Source organism: Durio zibethinus, chromosome 17 (assembly GCF_047325235.1).
Source record: "Durio zibethinus cultivar Kanyao isolate XHJ-2024 chromosome 17, ASM4732523v1, whole genome shotgun sequence".
NCBI classification, from domain to species: domain Eukaryota; kingdom Viridiplantae; phylum Streptophyta; class Magnoliopsida; order Malvales; family Malvaceae; genus Durio; species Durio zibethinus.
In genome coordinates this window covers 23,977,301-23,996,850 of record NC_143178.1, presented here as the reverse complement: position 1 = coordinate 23,996,850, position 19,550 = coordinate 23,977,301, and the positions used below count along the sequence as shown (strand labels likewise).

The window sequence follows — 19,550 nt, the reverse complement described above, 5'->3', positions numbered from 1 at the left end:
AATTTTAATTGTTCTTATAGATATATAAAAGTAAATATTTTTTTCAAAAAAAAAATTTTATAAAAAAATTGGATAGTTAAGAAAATGTGTAATAAAGTGATAGCCCGGATGGGCGTAAGTTTTTTACTCTAACTCATTTGAAAAATGTAAATTTTTATTTTTTATTTTAATTTAATATAAATATAATATAAATTATTCATATTTTACACAATACAAATATATAAATTATTATCTTTATTATAATTTGTTTTTATATTTTATTAAAATTAAAAAGTTTCAATATTTTCCGAATTAGGACCCATCACACAAAATTCAGCTCAAACTTATAAAATAACTCAGCTTAAAAAAGCAAAGCTGCTAAAAACTTCATGATATACACATAAATATTATTTGCTGAAAATAAATTACAGCCTAAACACATTGAAATTCAACCAAAAGCAAAAAAAAAAAAAAAAAAATCTGTAGTACAATATAAAGTTCCAATTGATTGAATCACATGATGATTATAATATAATATTATACTGATAATATCCAAAATAAAAAGGTAAATTGCAAAATAACAAATAGTCTTGACTCCATATTACTTAATAACAACAACAACAATAATTATAGTAAAACCAACATTATTATGAGAAAATCGTCGATGTAATTCAACAGATCATTCTTCAGCAAACCAACTATGCTTGGTGATACCTGTCATTGGGAAATGAAAATATAAAATGTAGTGAGTAATAAAGTATTTTCAGAATAATTTTGGGACAAATATGTATACAATTGCGTTATCTATTAATAAAATATTAAAATTTTTGTTTCAATTACCAAAATTTAAATTTTGGCAAAATAAAAAAAAAATGGGATATGTTACGATATCGAACACTATTTGATAAAAACAGAGATGCAGTTATCAAGGTCCCATTGCAAAATATACCAATAAACCATAAAATAATCAATCATTGCAAACACAAGAGCGGATGACAAGCAGATGAGATTATCGGTTCTCAGAAATCACTAGTTGTTAATCTTTACTGTAAATCTGGTAAAAAGGTCTTATCTACAGTGAAACAAAATTGATTTTCAATTTTGACACTATTGAAAAGAGCTCTTAAAGCTGACTTCGCAGCCATGTCTGTATAGGTTTCCATACCCACAAGCCGAACCATTGTCCCATAAGCATCAATGCCACCGTAGAAAGTAGCATGTGCTGTTTGCCATGCACGCCTTTGTAAACCCCGGGAATTCTAGCTTCAACAGCTACCAGAACGAGAAGGAAAGAAACCAAAAAAGTAACAACCGCAATTGCCATTTTTTTTTTTTTTACCAAAGAGGGAAAACTAAAGGATGCTTTGAAGGGTTAGTCTATTACTGTGATTTTGACAAGAGTAACGAAATACAAATTACAGACAGGAGGTTTGAGAAATATCTGACAATATATTCAAATAAGAAGAAAGTAAAACTTACAAGTTACGAATAAGCACAGAGACGACTTTCATTCTCGAGCAGCTCGTTCCATTTCATTCTGGACATCGACTTCAGAATCACGGACTCTGATACATTTTTTATATATGATTAAGGCAGTGACAAGAGCAAACATGGCAAGAACAAGCAAAGCGAGAGTGGTCTCCTTGCCCTTGAACTCGATGGTTTCACTGGTGTTAATACTCAATTTTGATGACGATGAGCCATTTTTTGCCTCCATTTTTAGGTCAAAGTTAACACCATTAACAAAATGCTTTGTATCTAAAGAAATGGAGGAGATTAAAACTTGAATAACCAAGGTGGAACTGGACTAGCAAGGACTAAGGAATGAGGAAGAAGGCTTGAAAGATGGAATAGGACTAGTATGGATTGAGGAATGAGCAGGAACGCTTGGAAGATATGAGGATTAATAAAAGGCGTTCGCGTTTTTCCAAGTATATGAAAATGAAAAATGAAGGATGGATAATGTTATATGTCACATCAAGTATGAGAGATGGACAACGTTATATGTCTCATCAAGTATGAGAGATGGACAATGTTATATGTCTCATCAAGTATGAAAATGGACAATGAAGTCGAGGAACCAACTACTATATTGAATCTAAGTTTTTTTTCATAGAATATATTTTATATATTATTAATATATATGAATATAAATATAAATATAGATATGTATATGTGCAAGCAATGTACTAACAAAATGTGCATGTTTTCAAAATTAAAAATTTTATTGATTTATACCAATATATAAAGAAACATAATACATTAAATAAATTACTTTATTTAAAATTGTGAATCTTTCTTACAATTGTAAGTGATTTTTTTTTAAATATAAGTAAATTAATTGTTAAACAATTTTTTTTTTACCAAAACAAGAAAAATAAACTATATAATTAAAAGAATAAAGTTTGAAACTTTAATTTAGAAGTTAAGATGTTTTTTAACCTTATAAATAAAGTGGCTCCAATTTGAATTTTGTCTTAAAAAAATTACACGATGGAGAAAAAAAATCTAAGATAGAATTAAATAAAGAATCATATGAAAAAGTGGAATTGTAATCAATTAAAAAGCATAGAAAAATATGTTTAATACTTGATTGGAGATCTTTAATTTTATTTTAGAAATTAGAAAGTTAATTTGGTTTTTATTAAATTTATATTATTGTGATTTAACCCTTATGACAAATTTTTTAATTTAAAAAATTTGTAGATAATGATGTATTATAAATAAATAAATAAATATTATGATTTTAATATATCTTAATTTCAATTAATAAAACTAAATTATGAAATCATATAAAAAAATTAATTATTTTAATTTGGGGAGGCATTTAATTTTATCATAACATAAAATTTAAAAGAATTTAAAATTTGGGGGGCGGGGGGGGGGGGGGGGGGCAATACTATAGTCCGCCTAGAAATTCTACCACGATCAAAGCATGTCATGTAGCTGTCGGTAGATGAAATTCACCAAAGATCAATGGCGGACATAGCTTGGAGGGGCTTGGCCCCACCAAACATTTTCAACACCCTATATTATATATACTATAATTATTCATTTAAATTAAATTAAATTAAGTTGGCTCACATTAAAATTGTTATTTGTTAATTTTATTTTTAATTTAATTTTATACATTATAATTTTTAAAAAATAAAATCATATTATAGTTTGCCTATTCATTGTATCAATTATTCACAAGCCCTTAAAAAAAATATACTCGTTATAAATATTAAATCACACTTATGTACACTCTAAAAAATAAATTAATTTTCTAGTTTTTTCAACAAGATTTCAAATATTCAACAAGCACTAAAAATCTATTATTTTTCATAATATTATTATGATAAATAATAATTTTTTAATTAATAATTAAAAACTAATAAAATAATAGTTTATTATATAATAAAATATTTTTGTTTATTTATTAATTCATAATATAATAATAAATTTTATTTGTTATTATATAGTAAATAATGACTGAGGAATGAAGGAACTGAGAAGGCATGCGTTAGTGCTCCATAGGTATTATGTCATGATTAACCCTTGAGTCCTTGACGTGTTTAACAGAAATGTATGAGGTGACAGTTAATCAATGAAAATTTGACTATGTATCGAATACTTGTTTTAGGGTTTTTTTTTTTATTTTTTAAAGGATAAAAAAATTATATTTATAAATAATTAAAATATAGTCATGCATTTATTCATAAATTATATAAAATTTGGTTATTTCGATTTTTATTTTTTCCCCATTTAAAGTGTCAATGGGACATTTTTATGTTACTTTCTTTTTTTTTTACTAACTTTTTAGTTTTTTATTTTTAATTTAAATAAAATTATAAAAAAACCCAATTGAAAAAAAAAATTTTTTATTTTAAAATCTAAATTAAATTGGGATGAATATAGTTTTTTAAGAGAAACAAAATTGAGAACGGAAACGTACTTAAAATGATATTGCGACACTTATTTTGAAGTATATATAAAAATATATATTTTATTATTAATTTAAATTTTATATTTATATATATTTTTCAACTTAATTTAAAAAATTAACATTTTAAGCTTGATTAAGGTGCCATATGACACTCTCTATGAGTTTCATTTTCATTTTTATTTTCTCAATTTTTTTGTTTTTATCCTTTTTACTTTTTTAATTTTTAATTTTTAAAATTATTTTATTAAATAAATTTTGTAAGAATATAAAATCAATTGAGATATCATGTGTTTATCACCACTTGGTGTTTTTACTTTTCACCTTTTTTTCTTTAACGAGGTAAATTTTGCAAGATAAATAAAAATGACAAAACAAAAAAGTTTTGACTTAGAATAATACAAACTCTTCATCCGGATAAAAGATGGTTATCACCTAAAAATAATATAGTTATTACGTGACATAATTTAAAAACTTTTAATAAAAATTAAAAAATTTTCTTTTCTTCCTCTTTCTTCTCTCTTCTGTTCCCTTACCTTCCTCATCTTTTAAATAAATTAAATTTACTTATGACATCCATTTTACGTGAGGTATCAAATAACTCTTCAATAATTTTATTAATTCAAAGTTAATCCTATTGAGAATACTTTTTGTTTCTCATAATTACTGTAAATAATATTATTAGTCTAGTAATAGTATTATTTTATTATTTATCAATTAAACACATATAGTTGCTAACATGAGAATAAAAAAAAATTAAAACGACTTTTTTGGCTACTTTGTTTATATATATATATATATATATATATATATATATATTTTTTTTTTTTTTTTTTTTCTGATTGGAAATAAGCTTTTACTAACACGAGACTTACTTCATTGGTAAGGGAGAAAACAACTTCCAAGTCTAAGGATTAAGCTTAACACCATTATAAGAGTGACAAGATAAAATTTATAAATTTAATAATTTATATCATCGTATTATATAAAATTATAAAAATTATATATTTAATTTATATTAATATAAAAATATAAAATATATATTTTTAATTTTATTAAATTTATTTATAATTTTTACTAAAATTTTAAATTATATTATTTTTATAATTTTTATTCCTATCATTTTATATTTTAGATTATCAAATCCACGAAACCGATTCGTGAACAGCGTTGTTTCATCGTAAAAAATGCAACACCAAGGCAATAAATCTTGAAATCACAATGCCCGCATCAAGGCTCGAACTAGCGACCTTTAGTTTAAATGTCGATCCGTTAGCATTACGCCAACCAATTTCAATGTTGAGAAAGCGAAAAAGGCAGAAGCTTAGGAGTGAAATCTAAACCACTTCCGCCATCGACAACAACAACAACGCTCCAACTTTCGAACCTGTAATCTCCCTTTGATATCTATTTTCACAATATTTTCTTTCTTTGAATCAATTTGTTTGACATAATTTTTTTTAAAGGATTTGATTAGAGCCATTTTGAAGCACATTTGGGCCAGAAAAGCTCAAGGTTTGCAATTCCCTCTCAACCTTTCATTTCCCCCTCATTCCAAAGCGTGAAAGAAATGAAATGGAAAACACCAGGCCGTAGACTGTGAGCTACTTTTCTTTCCTCCACATTTCCCAAATTCTTCACTAAAATTTTCATTTTCATTTTCATTTTCATTTTAATTTATTTCATTCTTTTTTTTTTATTTAATTTCAGGCTGGAGCTGGAATATCCAAGAAGAATCGACCCACTTCCTGTAATTTCTCTTCCTATTTATATTTTCCATGCATAAATAAATAAATAAAGGTACGGTTAAAGAAATAATAAAAGAAGAAACATACCAATGAAAGGCGTGACAATTAGGACTATGTAAAGAGCCAAGCCGGCCCCACTGCTGACGAAGAAATGAGCGATCGGACGGACCGTAACCACTGTGGCGGCCACAGCGATTGTAGCCAACAATTGAATGGCAACGATTGAATAAACTTTCCGGATAGAAGCCCACCTAATCTCCGGCGGTTCTAGCATCGTGGGATACAAAGGCCTGGCGCCCGCCTCCGCATCATTCTTCCTGTAGGCCTGATTCCACATCATCCTAAAAATTTAAAATCAATTCAAAGTAAAATTCAAAAACTGGGAGAAGAAGGAATGAAAAGTGCCGCTAACTTTAGGGCTGGATTTTGGGTTTTGAATTTTTTTGGGGGGTTGAATTTCAGTTCGTAAAAGGAGGAAACTTTGGGGATATTACAAAAGCGGCGGTTTTGGGTAGGCCGAAGGCTTTTGATGGGTCTTCTAACTGCGTGCAATGCAAGCGCGGTGAAGGTTAGCCTGATGTTGACTCGTGGAAAACCAAAAAGGAAACAAAACCTCGAGGAAACGTGGATGACTCGCAAATATTCTAGACTACCGGGTGGGATTTTGGGTTTTGAATTTTTTTGGGGGGTTGAATTTCAGTTCGTAAAAGGAGGAAACTTTGGGGATATTACAAAAGCGGCGGTTTTGGGTAGGCCGAAGGCTTTTGATGGGTCTTCTAACTGCGTGCAATGCAAGCGCGGTGAAGGTTAGCCTGATGTTGACTCGTGGAAAACCAAAAAGGAAACAAAACCTCGAGGAAACGTGGATGACTCGCAAATATTCTAGACTACCGGGTGGGATTTTGGGTTTTGAATTTTTTTGGGGGGTTGAATTTCAGTTCGTAAATGGAGGAAACTTTGGGGATATTGCAAAAGCGGCGGTTTTGGGTAGGCCGAAGGCTTTTGATGGGTCTCCTAACTGCGTGCAATGCAAGCGCGGTGAAGGTTAGCCTGATGTTGACTCGTGGAAAACCAAAAAGGAAACAAAACCTCGAGGAAACGTGGATGACTCGCAAATATTCTAGACTACCGGGTGGGATTTTGGGTTTTGAATTTTTTTGGGGGGTTGAATTTCAGTTCGTAAAAGGAGGAAACTTTGGGGATATTACAAAAGCGGCGGTTTTGGGTAGGCCGAAGGCTTTTGATGGGTCTTCTAACTGCGTGCAATGCAAGCGCGGTGAAGGTTAGCCTGATGTTGACTCGTGGAAAACCAAAAAGGATACAAAACCTCGAGGAAACGTGGATGACTCGCAAATATTCTAGACTACCGGGTGGGATTTCGGATCATGGCCTTTTCTTGTTTTTTATCTCTATTTTTTATTGTTGCCAATCGAGGAAGCATTTATTCAAAAAATTAATAATCCAAGTGGAAAGCATATACTTTTTTAATATGGTTCCTTGCAAGTAAATTCGTTCCTTCCTTCCAGGAGTTGTCTGGCAAAGTTTCTTTTTTAGTGATATTTTATTCTTTTAAAGCTTTTGGTCATTATCCACGATTTGAAGACTAGATTAAATTACTAAACCAAAGCTGGTTTCAGAACTCAGCTTCTAAAATAACTCAGCTTAAAAAACCAAAGCTGCTAAAAACTTCATGATATACCCATAAATATTATTTGCTGAAAATAAATTACACCCTAAACACATTGAAATTCAACCAAAAGCAAAAAAAAAAAAAAATGTAGTACAATATAAAGTTTCAATTGATTGAATCACATGATGATTATAATATAATATTTACAGATAATATCCAAAATAAAAAGGTGAATTGCAAAATAACAAATAGTCTTGACTCCATATTACTTAATAACAACAACAATAACAACAATTATAATAAAACCAACATTATTATGAGAAAATCATCGATGTAATTCAACATATCATTCTTCAGCAAACCAACTATGCTTGGTGATACCTGTCATTGGGAAATGAAAATATAAAAATGTAGTGAGTAATAAAGTATTTTCAGAATAATTTTGGGACAAATATGTATACAATTGCGTTGTCTATTAATAAAATATTAAAACTTTTGTTTCAATTACCAAAATTTAAATTTTGGCAAAATAAAAAAAAATGGGATATGTTATGATATCGAACACTATTTGATAAAAACAGAGATGCAGTTATCAAGGTCCCATTGCAAAATATACCAATATATCATAAAATAATCAATCATTGCAAACACAAGAACAGATGACAAGCAGATGAGATTATCGGTTCTCAGAAATCGCTAGTTGTTGATCTTTACTGTAAATCCGGTAAAAAGGTTTTATCTACAGTGAAACAAAATTGATTTTCAATTTTGACACTATTGAAAAGAGCTCTTAAAGCTGACTTCGCAGCCATGTCTGTATAGGTTTCCATACCCACAAGCCGAACCATTGTCCCATAAGCATCAATGCCACCGTAGAAAGTAGCATGTGCTGTTTGCCATGCACGCCTTTGTAAACCCCGGGAATTCTAGCTTCAACAGCTACCAGAACGAGAAGGAAAGAAACCAAAAAAGTAACAACCGCAATTGCCATTTTTTTTTTTTTTTACAAAAGAGGGAAAACTAAAGGATGCTTTGAAGGGTTAGTCTATTACTGTGATTTTGACAAGAGTAACGAAATACAAATTACAGACAGGAGGTTTGAGAAATATTTGACAATATATTCAAATAAGAAGAAAGTAAAACTTACAAGTTACGAATAAGCACAGAGACGACTTTCATTCTCGAGCAGCTAGTTCCATTTCATTCTGGACATCGACTTCAGAATCATCGACTCTGATACATTTTTTATATATGATTAAGGCAGTGACAAGAGCAAACATGGCAAGAACAAGCAAAGCGAGAGTGGTCTCCTTGCCCTTGAACTCGATGGTTTCACTGGTGTTAATACTCAATTTTGATGACGATGAGCCATTTTTTGCCTCCATTTTTAGGTCAAAGTTAACACAATTAACAAAATGCTTTGTATCTAAAGAAATGGAGGAGATTAAAACTTGAATAACCAAGGTGGAACTGGACTAGCAAGGACTAAGGAATGAGGAAGAAGGCTTGAAAGATGGAATAGGACTAGTATGGATTGAGGAATGAGCAGGAAGGCTTGGAAGATATGAGGAAGGAAATGAGCACAAAGGCGTTCGTTTTCCAAGTATATGAAAATGACATAAAAATGATGGATAATGTTATATGTCACATCAAGTATGAGAGATGGACAACGTACATCAAGTATGAGAGATGGACGATGAAGTCGAGGAACCAACTACTATATTGAATCTAAGTTTTTTTTCATAGAATATATTTTATATATTATTAATATATATAAATATAAATATAAATATAGATATGTATATGTGCAAGCAATGTACTAACAAAATGTGCATGTTTTCAAAATTAAAAATTTTATTGATTTATACCAATATATAAAGAAACATAATACATTAAATAAATTACTTTATTTAAAATTGTGAATCTTTCTTACAATTGTAAGTGATTTTTTTAAATATAAGTAAATTAATTGTTAAACAATATATATTTTTTACCAAAACAAGAAAAATAAACTATATAATTAAAATAATAAAGTTTGAAACTTTAATTTAGAAGTTAAGATGTTTTTTAACCTTATAAATAAAGTGGCTCCAATTTGACTTTTGTCTTAAAAAAATTACATGATGGAGAAAAAAAAATCTAAGATAGGATTAAATAAAGAATCATATCAAAAAGTGGAATTGTAATCAATTAAAAAGCATAGAAAAATATTTTAATACTTGATTGGAGATCTTTAATTTTATTTTAGAGATTAGAAAGTTAATTTGGTTTTTATTAAATTTATATTAATGTGATTTAATCCTTATGACAAATTTTTTAATTTAAAAATTTTGTAGATAATGATATATTAATAAATAAATAAATAATATGATTGTAATATATCTTAATTTCAATTAATAAAACTAAATTATGAAATCATATAAAAATAAATAAAATTAATTATTTTAATTTGGGGAGGCATTTAATTTTATCATAACATAAATTTTAAAAGAATTTAAAATTTGGGGGGGGGGGGGGGCGGGGGGGGAGGGCCAATACTACAGTCCGCCTAGAAATTCTACCGCGATCAAAGCATGTCATGTAGCTGTCGGCAGATGAAATTCACCAAAGATCAATGGCGGACATAGCTTGGAGGGGCTTGGCCCCACCAAACATTTTCAACACCCTATATTATATATACTATAATTATTCATTTAAATTAAATTAAATTAAGTTGGCTCACATTAAAATTGTTATTTGTTAATTTTATTTTTAATTTAATTTTATACATTATAATTTTTAAAAAATAAAATCATATTATAATTTGTCTATTCATTCTATCAATTATTCACAAACCCTTAAAAAAAATATACTCGTTATAAATATTAAATCACACTTATATACACTCTAAAAATAAATTAATTTTCTAGTTTTTTCAACAAGATTTCAAATATTCAACAAGCACTAAAAATCTATTATTTTTCATAATATTATTATGATAAATAATAATTTTTTAATTAATAATTAAAAACTAATAAAATAATAGTTTATTATATAATAAAATATTTTTGTTTATTTATTAATTCATAATATAATAATAAAATTTATTTGTTATTATATAGTAAATAATGACTGAGGAATGAAGGAACTGAGAAGGCACGCGTTAGTGCTCCATAGGTATTATGTCATGATTAACCCTTGAGTCCTTGACGTGTTTAACAGAAATGTATGAGGTGACAGTTAATCAATGAAAATTTGACACTTACTAATATTATGTATCGAATACTTGTTTTAGGGTTTTTTTTTAAAAATTTTTTAAAGGATAAAAAAACTATATTTATAAATAATAAAAATATAGTCATGCATTTATTCATAAATTATATAAAATTTGCTTATTTCGATTTTTATTTTTTCCCTATTTAAAGTGTCAATGGGACATTTTTATGTTTCTTTCTTTTTTTTTACTAACTTTTTAGTTTTTTATTTTAAATTTAAATAAAATTGTAAAAAGACCCAATTAAAAAAAATTATTTTTTTATTTTTAAAATCTAAATTAAATTGGGATGAATAGAGTTTTTTAAGAGAAACAAAATTGAGAACGGAAACGTACTTAAAGTGATATTGCGACACTTATTTCGAAGTATATATAAAAATATATATTTTATTATTAATTTAAATTTTATATTTATATATATTTTTCAATTCAATTTAAAAAATTAACATTTCAAACTTGATTAAGATGCCCTATGACACTATCTATGAGTTTCATTTTCATTTTTATTTTCTCAATTTTTTTGTTTTTATCCTTTTTATTTTTTTAATTTTTAATTTTTAAAATTATTTTATTAAATAAATTTTGTAAGAATATAAAATCAATTGAGATATCATGTGTTATCACCACTTGGTGTTTTAACTTTTCACCTTTTTTTCTTTAACGGAGGTAAATTTTACAATAAAAAAATCAATAAATAAAAATGACAAAACAAAAAAATTTTTACTTACAATAATACAAACACTTAATCCAGAGTGGATAAAAGATGGTTATCACCTAAAAATAATATAGTTATTACGTGACATAATTTAAAAACTTTAAATAAAAATTAAAAAATTTTCTTTTCTTCCTCTTTCTTCTCTCTTCTGTTCCCTTACCTTCCTCATCTTTTAAATAAATTAAATTTACTTATGAATTCCATTTTACGTGAGGTATCAAATAACTCTTCAATAATTTTATTAATTCAAAGTTAATCCTATTGAGAATACTTTTTGTTTCTCATAATTACTTTAAATAATATTATTAGTCTAGTAATAGTATTATTGTATTATTTATCGATTAAACACATATAGTTGCTAACATGAGAATATAAAAAAAATTAAAACGGCCTTTTTGGCTACTTAATTTATATATATATATATTTTTTCTGATTGAAAGTAAGCGTTTACTAATATGAGATTTACTTCATTGGTAAGGGAGAAAAGAACTTCCAAGTCGGAGGATTAAGCTTAACACCATTATAAGAGTGACAAGACAAAAATTATAAATTTGATAATTTATGTCATCGTATTACATAAAATGTTATATTTATTTTATATTTTATATAAAAATTATATATTTAATTTATATTAATATAAAAATATAAAATATATATTTTTAATTTTATTAAATTTATTTATAAATTTTATTAAAATTTTAAATTATATATTTTTTATATTTTTTATTCTTATCATTTTATATTTTAGATTATCAAATCCACGAAACCGATTCGTGAACAGCGTTGTTTCATCATAAAAAATCCAACACTAAGGCAATAAATCTTGAAATCACAATGCCCGCACCCAGGCTGGAATTAGGTACCTTTAATTTAATGTCGATCCATTAGCATTAGACCAACCAATTTAAATGTGGAGAAAGCGAAAAAGGCAGAAGCTTAGGAGTGAAATCTAAACCACTTTCGCCATCGACAACAACAACAACGCTCCAACTTTCGAACCTGTAATCTCCCTTTTATATCTATTTTCACAATATTTTCTTTCTTTGAATCAATTTGTTTGACATAATTTTTTTTAAAGGATTTGATTAGAGCCATTTTCAAGCACATTTGGGCCAGAAAAGCTCAAGGTTTGCAATTCCCTCTCAACCTTTCATTTCCCCCTCATTCCAAAGCGTGAAAGAAATGAAATGGAAAACACCAGGCCGTAGACTGTGAGGTACTTTTCTTTCCTTCACATTTCCCAAATTCTTCACTAAAATTTTCATTTTCATTCTCATTTTAATTTATTTCATTCTTTTTTTTATTTAATTTCAGGCTGGAGCTGGAATATCCAAGAAGAATCGACCCACTTCCTGTAATTTCTCTTCCTATTTATATTTTCCATGCATAAATAAATTTTATCTTTTTTTTTTTTAATTTTATATTATTTACTCTACTTGATTGCAGCAAAAGCTGAGTTGTGAACTTCTTCGAATTTTTATTACAGGTTCTTGTCAAATTCTAGTGCTTATTTGGGAATGTAAATATAAAATAAATATGAACCCAAGGTAGTGCAATTGATTCATGCAATCAAAAGGTGGCATTCCGCAGGTTTGGATTCAAATTCTAGAACCTGCAACCCTTTCCATTGTGATCTATTTTGTTTTTAAAAAATGGCATTTTGTAATGAAAGAATGAAGCCCCTTTTTTGTTTTATGACAGGGTCTGTGCAGCGAGCTTCTACAATTGCTGAAGCTGAGGGTGGTACTAAGATTGAAGCAACTCATTTAGAAAGGATTCTTCCTCAATTACTTCTTGATTTTTAAGGTGCTTGTTAGTGCCTTTGCTTTGCCTTTTTCTAGGTATATATGGTTTTTGCACGATGAAGTGTGAAGGATATAGTTTAATTAGGCTACTTTGTGGGTCCAATTGGCAAGAATAGCAACTGTAGGAAAATAGAAAAAAAAAGTACTAGAATAAGATGAATCCGATGTTGCATTTGAAGCTTTGTTGGCGAAATTAAACCCATTGTGAATCTTCAATTTAGCATTGGTATTCCCTTTTAGTTTTTGGTGATGCTCCCTAATATATGGATTATTGTTGTGCTACAATGGACAGGATCCAGAATTCAAAACGCGCTTTTACCCTGTGGAGGATTTGTTTGATGAGGTTTTTTATGATGGCTGGCTGGTATACACTACTACTCTTCACGTGTTACCTTCCAGGTAATAGGAAATTTGTATATGGGAAATGTAAAGTATAAACGCATTGACATAAAAGTATTATTGGTTGTGTTATCCAGTGATATCTGAAACAATTTATTGTGATGTTTTTACAGGAAATTAAATTGCAAATGAAAAAGATATGTTAACGTTCTTGCCTTCCTATTTAAACATGATGTTCTCCGGCAATCCTATTCTATTCCAGTCGTTCCTCTTCATGTGAACTGAATTACTTTTAGTTGGTAAAGATAAAACTGTCATCTAGATAGGACATGTCTTGATCCTAAAAGAAACATACAGACTTATTACATCTTTGTTTCCTTTTGCTTGGCTAATTGACCAAGTGCAAAAAAATCGGTTGCCCCAGAATGACTGTGTATTATAGGTTTCTTATTCAAATGTACCAAGTTTTGTATTTACCACATTGACCAAGTTATGTTCTTTGTACTTAGTGTGCAATTTGACCAACGAAAATGCAGGTTATGTTCTGCTCAAAATTCTAATTCAGCTGGGTAAAACCAAAGTCATATCAGATATATTTCTTACAATTATGACAGCAACCTGTAACACATCAGGATCATATGCGGCAAAAGAAAGAAAAAGTAAAAAGTAAAAATTAAAAAGAAAAGCATTAAGCATAAACTACTACTTGGGGTAACATTCTTCATCACTTGCATCATTATTAGTTCTTGATTTGAGACAACATGCACCTAACATCCTTACTGCTTGGTCTCTCCTTTGGATCATCCAAAGTGCAAAAGTAAGCAATCTTCAGAACCAAGATCATTTGTTCTTCGTACCCTTTTCCCAGTAGTTTAGGATCAATTGCTTGAGTGGGATTGCCTGAGGTCATGATATTTCTCATCCACTTGATCAAGCTCATCTCATCGGTGTGTTGAAAGAACTCATCAGACGGAAGCTTTCCCATTACCAAAACCCCGAGTATAACCCCAAAGCTATATATATCACATTTGTCGGTGAACTTGAGTGTCTGATGATACTCTGGTGCTATATATCCCACTGTTCCTGCCAAATTCGAAGTGGTTACATGCGTGTTAGCGTCAGGCATTGCCTTTGCTAGCCCAAAATCTGCAATTCTAGCTTCCATGTCATCATCAAGAAGGATATTTCCTGGTTTGAGATCTCTGTGAATAATACGTGGACTGTGGTACATGTGAAGATATTCAAGTCCAGCTGCCAGTCCTTTTGCAATCCTCTGCCGAACAGGCCAATCAAGCTCCCTTGTCCCTTCTGAAACTTGCAGTAAGATATCTTGCAAGCTTCCATTCTTCATGAACTCGTACACAAGGTAATGGCAGTCGGGTCGAGAAACATGAGCCAACAACGGAAGAAGATTCCGATGTCGAATTTGACCCACTGTGGTAATCTCTGATTTAATTTGACGCATTTTCTTGTTCAGAAGCTTACTATCTTCATCAGTCAATTCAGCTGCGTCTTTTGGAGGCTGAATAATCTTCTTTATAGCAATCATCTTTCCATCACTTCCTGGTAACTCAGCCTTATAAACTTCTCCACACCCTCCTTTTCCTATGATCTCCAAGTCAGACAAGCCATCTTCTTTCTCTAAAAATGCCAAGTCCTCAGCTTTCTTAATCAATGGACTGAATATGGACGGACCTGAATCTTTTCCTCCACCTCTTATGGCTGCCAAAACCAGCTTAAACATCACGGAGAAGATAAATCCAGATATGCTCCCAGCTACAGCTCCAGCAACGAATCCTAAAAGCCATCCCATTAGCTTCCTTTTCTTATTTTTGTGTTTGTGTCCAGTTGGTGTTGATGAATTGGGACCTTCAGCAGCTGCAGATTTGCTTCCTGTTGGTGATGGTGATGGAGCTGGAGCAGTAGTTTTGATATTTCGTGAGTTCTTCTCTGCAAAAATGTACCGTTTGGGGTACTGAGATACTGCTGATTCATCAACTGTGCTCATTAATGGAGCTGAACCTTCAAGTAAACTGTTTCCTGAGAAGTCGAAGAATCGAAGGTTTCGAAATGAACGTATAGATGATGGGATTTTACCGGAAAATAGATTATTTGCAAGAGAAAGACTTTCCAAGTTGGGAAAATACTTCAAGAAACTCAAGTCCCCCGAAAACTTATTGGAAGAGAGATCGAGAACTCGAAGACGAATCAAGGAAGACAGATTCGATGGTACCTCACCGGAAAACAGGTTGTTTTGGAGGTCAAGAACTTCGAGTTTTTTACAGTCAACAATTTGGGAAGGGACTTGGTCAACAATATTGTTGTGAGAAACAGAGAGCTCTTTGAGCTCGGAAAGCTTCCCAATTGCAGGAGACAGAAACCCATCAAGCCCTTTGGACTTGAACACAAGCCTGGTGACTTTAAGGACATAGGTGTTGTTCTGGGTGAGCCTTCTTTCACAGAAAACACCAGCAGCGCTACAAGGATCGCTAGCAGGGAACTGTTGATCGCTGATGCCCAAGTTTTTGACAATTGTGGAGAGAGCTTTCAAGTCTGAACGATCAGGAGTTAGCTTTGCATGGGAGATAAAGAAGAGAGAAACGAGAGTGAGGAAGGGAAGGAAGTGGTTGTGGGTTTTGTCCGGAGAGAATGCCATTCTTGTGGCGGATTAAGGCGGTGCTGGTGGCCTGATGCAAAGAAACTTCAATTTTTTCATGTTTTTATAAGCTCATACCGTGTGGAAAAACGTGGTTTTGGTGGAACCCATTTGAGTTGATTTCTGATTTTCCATGCCAAGGGCTCACAACCAGGTGATTTCTCATCAAGTTCTGGTGTTGTTTGATAAGCTAAAACTAGGGAGTTTTTAATATGAGTTTAATTTATATTAGGTTGATACTAAAATGTAAGTTTTACATTTTACTTATTTAATTAGACTAGACTTGATATGGCATAAAAATAATACGAATTAAAAATAAAAAAATGATACAATTTAAAATTTAAACAAAAATTATATATAAATTTAATAAAATTAAAAAAATATATTTCATATTTTTGTATTAATATAAATGATTACACATAATTTTTTTATAAAATATAATATAAATATATAAATTAATAATATTTTATATGACACAAATATATAAATTATCATATCTAAATTTATGTTATTTAGAGAACACGATGAGATAATTTCAACAAAATTATGATGGTCATTTTATTCATTGAATTTTTAAAAATTTAATCATCAAACAAAATTCAAACACAAAAAAAAAAGTCACATTACACAATAGACAGAACTTTGCATGAAGAGATCCAATTATTATTTTGGTTTGCATCAAATCAACCCTTTAGGTCATCTAATTAATGCAGATTAATTCATTTAAAAATATTAACTAGTTAAGAAAAATAGAATGGTAAATAAAAAGAAGATAAGGAAAAGTACTATTAAACAAAGTCTATGATTTATCAAAAATGCAAAACTCTTAAAATTGGCTTAAGCATAAATAAAAAATAGAAAAACTCTAACATGGATTGTAGACCATTGTCTTGTTTCTCCAAAGATATAATTCTTGCTATCTTTCATTCCCTACATATTATAAGTATTCAGAAATTTTCTTTTGTACTGATTTAATTTTGATATGCATAGGATGAAATCGATAATGAAATAATGACGAAATCCATACAAAATAAATTTTGATGTTTAATTTAATTAATTTATATAATTATTTTTAAAAAATAATATTTTATTTTTATAAATAAAAAGTGCCTTATACTATAGGAGTAATAATGGTTTGGATTAAGTTCAATATTTTTAAATAATAAATAGTATTATAAATTTTTTAAAATTTGATCTAAATTTAAATCGAATTTAATATATAATTATATTTAATTTAATTTTTTTTAATTTTTTTGTTTCGATTTGAATTTAATATATATATTTGATATCCAATTTTAATTTGAATAGAATAAAAAAATCAATCTAAATCAAATTAAATATTATAATTTTAAACTAATTTTTATTTATTTAAATTTTTTTCTCACCCTATAAATAAAAAGATACCAAATCAAGGATGCAGAATTCTTCAATTGACAAAAAGAGGAAAAAAGCACAATTAATTAAGTGTGAAACTTTTTTTTTTTGTTTATAATTTCTTTATTATTTCCCTAAAACTATCAATGATCCGAATTGTAATAAGACAAATTCTCAAGAATTATTCTGCACTTTTTCTTCTTTCTCCAACGTTAACCCCACGCCATAGAAAATATACTCAAGCCAAGTTCTAGGAAATTTTCTGACAAATGTATGGCCACTTGGGCTGGTCATGTCAACAAAAGAGTGTTAGTCTTTCTTTTGTTTTCACGAAGTTGCGTTGAAAATGAAATAAGTTACAATAAAACCTTTTTAATGATAGAACATAGATATTATACATAAAAAAATATAAAAATATATATAATTTAAAATTTTAATAATAAATATATATAAATTTAATTAAAAAATTTATATTTCATATTTTCATATCAAAATAAATTATAACATATAATTTTTATATAAAATATGATATAAATATATAAATTTAAATATTTTCTACAATATAAATATATAAATCATTAAATTTAATTACAATTGTTCTCGTGAGAGCTGCTTATGGTTTTGGCTATTTGCACGGTACAAAGAATTTGGTTTAGACTCAAATATCTTTCGAAGCTCCAATCCGATTTGATTCAAATTATTATTTAATAAATAAAAATTATTTTTATTTAATTAAATTTAAAAATATATAAAATAATTTTTTTTAATATTTTAATATTTTTTAAAAAATAATTGGATCTATATAGATTCTAAGAATCAAATTGAACAAAATTTTAAATAAATAATTTCAAAAAACTAATCTAATCTAATATGGACTAAGTCATAAACAAATCTAATTCTCACTACATTAGCAAGCGATAATTATCATTTTCTTTCTTATTATTTTAAATAACCTCCCAACTCAAAAATTCCGCTAGCAGTGTTCCAAAATTCCAAAGTCCGTTACGTTTCATTTACTTTCGAAATAATTAAGTCTATTGACTTTAGTAAACTATAGTTTACTTAGAAAAAAAATAATTTTAAAAAAATTCTTAATTTTGTTAAAAATTTCGGAGATATTCAATTTTTCTTTCATTATTTTAATTTTTAAGTTTTATTCAATTGATATTTTTATCATTTATTTTTATTTTTACTAAAAAATAAATAAAAATAAAAAACAAAAACTTTAACCAAACTTAATGTTTCCATTATTATTATTAATGCAACATATCAACACAGATAATACAATGATGATTGAATTACTTTTGTTACAAGTTATTATTCGCTTTAAGAGATCAAAGATTTATCTTCACGATTTTACTATAATAAAAAAAAAATTTTGATAATTATTTTTATATATAATTATTTTTTATATATACCTATTTACTTGATAAAATAAGTTTTATATGTACAAAATAAACTTTCCAATCTATTTTTCTATTGAAAATAAAAAGAATAAAATACTAAAAAAAATTAAAATTTGTCCATTAAACATTGAAAAAAAAATGATAAATGTTAACGTAGTAAAATTAAGAGTGTGGAGCCAGAAAGACCCACTTTTCTTTCTTCAATTAACCCAAAATGTGGAGTAAGCAAAGACTACCAAAGACAAAACAATTCGGCATGTTTCACACTCGCCAGTCATGTTTCACAATCGACTGAAAATTCCATCTTTTTCTTGCCGTCTTTCTTGGGGAATTAATGTGATTAATAAAACACTTTTGCAAGTTGCCTTGCATATATGTTCAAGTACTTTTCAGATAAAAAATAATAATTGTGTTAGGGGTATTTTTGGCTCTAAAAATAAATTAATTTTTTTTCTTATTAGAGATTATCAACAAATAATTAGATGCATTTTTTTATTTTTGGATTGATTTAATATATATAATATCACGTCAATTCGATTATGTCATTACTTTACTCATCACCTATAAACAAAGTTACTTAGGTATTATTTATCTTATCTCTTTTCTCTTGCTCCCTTTACTTTCCGGTCTCTTTTAATCTTTTGTAATTGATTTTTGATTTGAGCGTCGAAGAACAAAAGCAAGAAACACTCTCTCCCTTTGTTTTTAATTGTTCTCCTT

At 28.5% G+C, this 19,550-nt stretch overlaps 1 protein-coding gene and 1 pseudogene across 3 annotated transcripts; both read right to left on the bottom strand.

Annotated features, from left to right (window-relative positions):
- Positions 1-483: 483 nt before the first annotated feature.
- On the bottom strand, positions 484-7,015 carry LOC149514142 (uncharacterized). 2 transcript variants are annotated; one of them, XR_016329364.1, is made up of 3 exons: positions 5,740-7,015; positions 1,459-1,544; positions 484-693 (listed from the first exon to the last, which is right to left on the bottom strand). XR_016329364.1 is itself a non-coding variant. In XM_089746684.1 (3 exons), exons 1-2 carry the CDS (start codon positions 5,990-5,992, stop codon positions 1,487-1,489), a joined length of 504 nt encoding a protein of 167 aa, XP_089602810.1. In that variant the 5' UTR covers positions 5,993-6,980; the 3' UTR covers positions 484-693; positions 1,459-1,486. The 2 variants fall into 2 exon arrangements, 1 of the variants encoding a protein (XP_089602810.1); XM_089746684.1 differs by having other exon boundaries at positions 1,459-1,737; positions 5,740-6,980.
- Positions 7,016-13,964: 6,949 nt separating this feature from the next.
- Positions 13,965-16,071, bottom strand: LOC111289684 (leucine-rich repeat receptor-like serine/threonine/tyrosine-protein kinase SOBIR1 pseudogene; annotated as a pseudogene). The gene has a single exon (XR_016329363.1). The product of XR_016329363.1 is annotated as a leucine-rich repeat receptor-like serine/threonine/tyrosine-protein kinase SOBIR1 pseudogene (transcript).
- Between the last annotated feature and the right edge of the window lie 3,479 nt (positions 16,072-19,550).